The 6,470-nt window shown below is 36.9% G+C and overlaps 1 protein-coding gene across 10 annotated transcripts in view; it reads right to left on the bottom strand.

The window, feature by feature from the left end:
• Positions 1-1,795: 1,795 nt before the first annotated feature.
• arfgap1 (ADP-ribosylation factor GTPase activating protein 1) overlaps positions 1,796-6,470 on the bottom strand; it is a 43,286-nt gene continuing 38,611 nt past the window's right edge. For 6 of the 10 annotated variants that reach the window (XM_043710390.1, XM_043710393.1, XM_043710391.1 and 3 more), the window contains 2 exons: positions 5,274-5,341; positions 1,796-3,429 (listed from right to left, as the gene is read on the bottom strand). In XM_043710390.1, the coding sequence (XP_043566325.1) occupies positions 3,129-3,429; positions 5,274-5,341 (369 nt within the window). In that variant the 3' untranslated portion in view covers positions 1,796-3,128. The remainder of the gene's footprint in view (positions 3,430-5,273; positions 5,342-6,470) is intronic. The other 4 variants (XM_043710388.1, XM_043710396.1, XM_043710397.1 and 1 more) reach the window with 1 other exon arrangement.

Here is a 6,470-nt window from a genome sequence, read left to right on the forward strand (position 1 = left end):
TATTGCGGCTGTACAGGACATTGGTTAGGCCACAGTTGGAATATTGCGTGCAATTCTGGTCTCCTTCCTATCGGAAAGATGTTGTGAAGCTTGAAAGGGTTCAGAAAAGATTTACAAGGATGTTGCCAGGGTTGGAGGATCTGAGCTACAGGGAAAGGCTGAACAGGCTGGGGCTGTTTTCCCTGAAGCGTGGGGTTGCCTTATAGAGGTTTACAAAATTATGAGGGGCATGGATAGCATAAATAGACAAAGTCTTTTCCCTGGAGTTGGGGAGTCCAGAACTAGAGGGCATACATTTAGGGTGAGAGTGGAAAGATATAAAAGAGACCTAAGGGTATGTGTATGGAATGAGCTGCCAGAGGATGTGGTGAAGGCTGGTACAATTGCAACATTTAAGAGGCATTTTGATGGGTATATGAATAGTAAAGGGTTTGGAGGGATATGGGCCAGGTGCTGGCAGGTGGGACGAGATTGGGTTGGGATATCTGGTCGGCATGGATGGGTTGGACCGAAGGGTCTGTTTCCATGCTGTACATCTCTATGACTCTACGACCCTGTTGAGCCTCTTAAGAATCATGCGTTTTTCAATGAGATCATGTTGTATTCTTCTAAACTCCTGTAAGAAGAGCCTCAACCTATCTAGCTTTTGTTTAAAAGTCAATCTCCATACTGGGCATCATCCTAGTGAACCTTCTCTGAACTGCCTCCAATGAAGTAGCTTTCCCCAAATAATTTTTCTCACACATCAGCATTCATCACTGCATATAGCTCATACCACATAACAACTGCCGAGTCAACATCAATGCAATGTAGTTCAGAGTACCATTGTTATATAGGTTGCTACTTATGCAACTCAGTCACCATTGAAGATCAGATTTTCCAAGAAGCTCAGAGACAGGAGTAATTGCCATTTTGAAAAACATTCCTTGCTCAAACCCTTGGAGGTTTTGGAAATTTCATAAGCATAAACTCAAACTGAACAATAATAAAATTAATAATTCTAACATACAGTGAATAGAAACTCCACTACTCAGTTTCAGAAGGAAAAAGGTTTGGCCATTGTTTACTCAGAGACTGTTAAAGGAACAGAAATGTATTGGGTTTGGAGCCTATAGGACTGAGCAAAGGTCACTTTCAATACCCATAATGTCAACAAAGTGTGCACCATATTTACAAGCTGACGATGCTAAAATATAACTGATAAATCAGAAAGTACCCAATATTTTGTACTCGAAAGCAGAATACATTCACTTTGAAGAATCTTCACACATTGAATTCCAATCGTCACTACACCAAAAGTCATCATGTAAAGTACAGATTTTTAAACAGAAAACTTTTATTTGTTTGCATTGGAGAAATAAATGATTTAGAAAAAGTGCACCACCTATTGACCAAAGAGTGACAATATTAGAGGGCTGGAGCATTTTTGGCCAATGCAGAACTTCAGTCAATACGGTATCATAGGAACCGTTACATTAAACATGCACACAAACTCTCACACATACCAATACAATGAAGAACATAAATTCTGCTCCTGTAATAGTAAGTGATAGGTATATGTTGATCAGACCTCAAGAAGTATCACTCCTGTTAGAGCATAAGAAATAAGTATGGGAGTGGGACATGTGGCTCTTCAAGCCTGCTCCATCATTCAAGATGATCATAGCTAGTCCTGATGTTCATTACATTCACATTGAAAGTGTTCAAAAATTGGGATGTCAAAGTGAAAAGAATGAAGTCTTAAAATAAACTGGAATGTTAATAACTCTTCCCATGCAATTAAGAAAAAAGACAATCACTTTCACCTGCTTTATTGTCATACATCAACAAATAAGCGATCACACTCAAAAATGGGTGCAAAATAATTAGCAACGCAAGTTGCTATACAGAATTTGTAGATATTCATTCATGTCAGCAATCTTCCATGTTGGCTTTTATAACATAAAAGCTCAATAATCCCAAGCTACAGAATGAGAATACATTAGCTTGTTTCATGCTCAAAAATATTGCACAGATTTAATCAAAAAATCCAATACTGAAAGATCACTTATCCATATTATATCCACACTATATGCAACTGGAATGTTTCTTTTGGTGGTGGGGGTGGAGAGATAGGTTTTGGAGGCAGAAGACCAGACAAGAAATGTCACTGCACTTATAAATCTAATACTTTAGAAAAATTAAAGCTGACAAACCAGAGAATGGATTTAATTTCTGAACATTAAACAAATAAAAGATTTTTATGTCACGTCATACATTTAGACTGGAAAAAGTTTCTGTTCTAGTTTGATGCCAAAGGCCAGTAAAATTATCCACATTTTGTTTAAAATTGACATAATGGAGTACTCTCAGCCCCAGATGAATATTTAATAGACTAATTTATTCTTTCATCTACTATTTTAGTGGTGTTAACCGATTGATGTTAGAAAGTGTTAAGATAGTAGATGACAGAATGTTATAATGATTATATAGTCATTTGTAAGGCATGTAAAGTGAAGAAGGAGCAGAGTTAGTAATCAATTATGATTGGATTAGATTAGTCAAATGAATCATCTATAACCTTATTTCTATCATCTAGGGAAAACTATAATAAGTCACACTGAAAACACCAATAATGAATTTGCAAATGCTACCTGCCCTGTACAATTGCACATAAAAGCTGAAGACAGACACAATATAGCACATGCAGTAAATGCTACGTTTGTTGTGTTTCTGAAAGAAAACCTGAGCTACAATAATCGCTGCACTACTTAACTTTACATTTTTCTCCTTGATACCCTGCAGATTTCTAATGAATGTTTGTATGTGCAAAAAAAATTGTGGCAAATTAATGGAGAAATTATATTGTCTTAAAAAGAAAAATGTATATGTCATGTATTCAGTGTAAAAATGATACATTTAAATTCAAAGTATGCAAAGGGTCAGTGTTCTGGTTACAATACTGATTGCTCATTGTAAAGTCTCCTTTTGTTGGTAAAATATGCATGTAACCAGCCTCTGAAATGGAAAATAGATTTATGAAACATTGATTCTTTATAGACAGAAATAGGAACTGGTTTATGACAGCAATGAAGCCAAGTAATGCAAAGTGAATTGCAGGTCCATTCAATTTCAGGCACTTTCCCAAGCTACCAATTTTGATTGTCCCATCCATCATCCACAGTTCCTTCACTTTCTTTCTTCGGCGACTTTTTATTTTTGCTTTCCCCACCTGCTGCCCAATTATCATCCCAACTGTCCCAAGCATTGCTACCGTTTGCTTGTTTTTTCATGCTGTTCTCGGTGCCCCACGCATCATCATTTTTTTCACCTGATCCCCAAGCACCAGCATGAGATGGCATCTTCATCTTGGAACTCTCATCCTGATCAAAATTTTCCCAGAAATCATCTTCAAGTCCACTGTTCTGATAACTTTCTCCAACCGGGTGGCTGTAGTAAAGAGAATACAACAGACTTCAGAAGTGATCAGGCATTTGAAAAATAATTTGTAATGCAAGCTGGACCTTGTACAAGATTTTCAATTTATGCACGAGATGGTGTATGCGCTTTTGTGCCACCAGACGAGACCACTAAATTTAATGTTACAATCTGACTAAGGACCAGTATTCATTTTTAAGTTGATAAATTGAGATCCCAGGTCACGTCCTACGTGTATAAAGTCACAAAATTCCACAGTTTTGAACAAAGAATGATAAACTACTTTACAAAAAGTTGTAGATTGTATTACTGTTCAAACTTATATTCCAGCATCCAATTAGAGTTACCCTAAGATAATTATTAATAACAAACAAACCTGATTGAATACCCTATAGAACACACCGAATACCAAATGTTGTCAAGACAGATCCCACTCAGTGAGCCTAATTAGTGACATTATGGGACATCAAAATTTTACTGAAACTTTACAAGGGTTTCCAATTCTTCTCTTTCAAAGATCTAGCTTCAAATGCTCCCTCGAAAGCCACTCCATCATGGAATTCCTCAACAACTACTCACATTTGGATAATCCACCTTCCATTCCCGGGTCTACAAACCTGGATTTTGGAAACTACACTCTAGAACTTACTCTCAGGCACAAATGCAGCTTTTCAGGGACAGCTAGCTTTACCAAGCCTCCAATACTGCTGCTGCTGAATTCTCCACTGCCCCATACCCCCCCAAAACATTCTTCAAGGACTTACCTCACCCCTAACTCCAACACTTAGTTACACCTGCTGGCTCCAAGAACATCCCAGAGTCCCAAGTGCACAGAGCTATCCAAGTACTCTTGGGACATCTGAGTTCTAGTACACAGAACTGACCATCTTCTCAGCAGCACAACTTTAACAGCAGAATGTTTCTGCCTGAAAGCTGCAAGAAGCTCTGTCTCATTCTCCAAATGCCTCTGACACTTGAAGTATTCTTCAGTGATCCATGAACAGTTTTGTTTACCTACTGAAAGCCTTGCAATAAGATCTGCCCTTGCTCCTTGGCAGAATTGAACTCAAGCGTAGCAATCCCTTAGAACTCTGTGTACCCCGAATTTTGCAAAATTTCAGAGTTTGCTGGCTTACACAGTAGGAATTGCATGCAAAAGAGAGTATTTGAGCACAGTTGCAATATCAATGCATTTTAAAAATGTCACACATCAACACTCCAATAAAGTTCTGTAGTTCTGTAACAGTTCAAAGATTCACCTAATTGAGTGAGGGTATCATATCTGTCCCATAGTTCTACCTCAGAAATAGAACAGGCTAGCCTTCCAACCAGTTACAAACCTGGATGCCCTCTGCGATTACATGCAGTGGCATAAAACATAAATATAAAATACCATAAAACTCTTGATCTCATGACCCCAAAATTGCAAAGATATTTCCATATTTATTTTAAAGAAACGATCAAGTTGTTGAACACAAAGCTAATTTATTACTAGTCAGAACGAAATACTACACAAACTGGGCATGGCAAATTTTACCATAAATGCACACAACTTCAGTGTCATACCTAAACCTTCTCACTGAAGAATATTGCATACATTGGAATCTCCAACATATATTAAAAAAAAATTGATTTGATAAATAGATGGGGGTGGCAAATCGTCGACAGAAGGAAACAGTTCTAATAATTTCTATTTGGATCATAGGCATAATTGTCCAAAGAATAGAAGAGAACATAATTCTGTTAATGTATTAAACTTGTTATTTCTGGATCCATAATGATTCATTAAACTATTAAGTTCTACAAATGTGATGGTTTTATTTAAATTTATTTAAATGTGTTAAGTTGCACATTACCTTTCAGAATCCTTATTGGTAAAGAAAGAACTGACATCTTGCCACCCTTTAACGGTCACTCCCTGCACCTATGAATGTTATTAAAATGCTTGAAACATCATTCCAGTATAAATCTAAAATCATATTTAATTATATACACAAATTAAAAAAAATAAGAATTGATGCTCTAACATCAGCTATTAGTCTTCTATTACTTAAACCAAGAAAACAAATACAGTTCCTCACATCAATGTTATCATTATCATACAATACTCAGTAAAGTATTAGAACTCAGGTTATAACCAGTTTAAATAGACTAAACCTTTTCCTACATACTAAGTTGGGGAAACTCATGTAACAGTCCAATGAATTAAGTATTTGATCACTGAGGTATCAATATAATATCGAAATTTCATTCAATATACAATATTACAATAAAATATTAAATCAGAACATAATTCCAGAACCACACACATCTTAAGGCTAACCATGATTCAAGTTATCAAATCTTCCTCAGAACCAAACTTTAAAATTATGTATTGGTTCTCTCTGCAATTTTAATAAATAAATCACTTTTCCACATAGACACTCACCGCATCAATTATCATTGATAGCAAAAAAGAGGAAAACACAAAATTAGTACTGAATCAAAAAGGTTTGCATGACCACTCTAAGACAGATTTCATACCTGGCAACTGTGCAGCCAAGAAATTTATATACAATTCTGATGTGAACTGTAATGTTATCTAATTTTGCTTAATGGTTACATTAAATGTACAGTGCAAGTCCAGAGGGAGTCTCAACCGATTTCACTCTGGTGTGAGGTTGGCTTCACTTCACATTTGTACAGCAGGGTTGATACCAGATCACAACTATGTTCAAGGGCAAAGAACTACACGCAAGACTGAAATACCCAGTAGGAGAGTCACAGCACTCCATCCACTCCACCCAGGAATTCCTAAAAATCATCAAAAACACCAAAATAGAGGAAGACGAAACAATGATCTCATTCGACGTAACAGCACTGTTCACCTCCGTCAACATCGACCTGGCAAAGGAAACACCTACCACACTTTTAGAAGAGACCATCACACACACTCCAACCACCATCAATCACATTACCAACGAAAACATCATGAAGCTAGTGGACCTGTGCCTCACCACCCAGCTCACCTTCAACAACATAAACTACAAACAAACCAACGGCACACCCATGGG

This window comes from Chiloscyllium plagiosum, chromosome 20, assembly GCF_004010195.1.
Source record: "Chiloscyllium plagiosum isolate BGI_BamShark_2017 chromosome 20, ASM401019v2, whole genome shotgun sequence".
NCBI classification, from domain to species: domain Eukaryota; kingdom Metazoa; phylum Chordata; class Chondrichthyes; order Orectolobiformes; family Hemiscylliidae; genus Chiloscyllium; species Chiloscyllium plagiosum.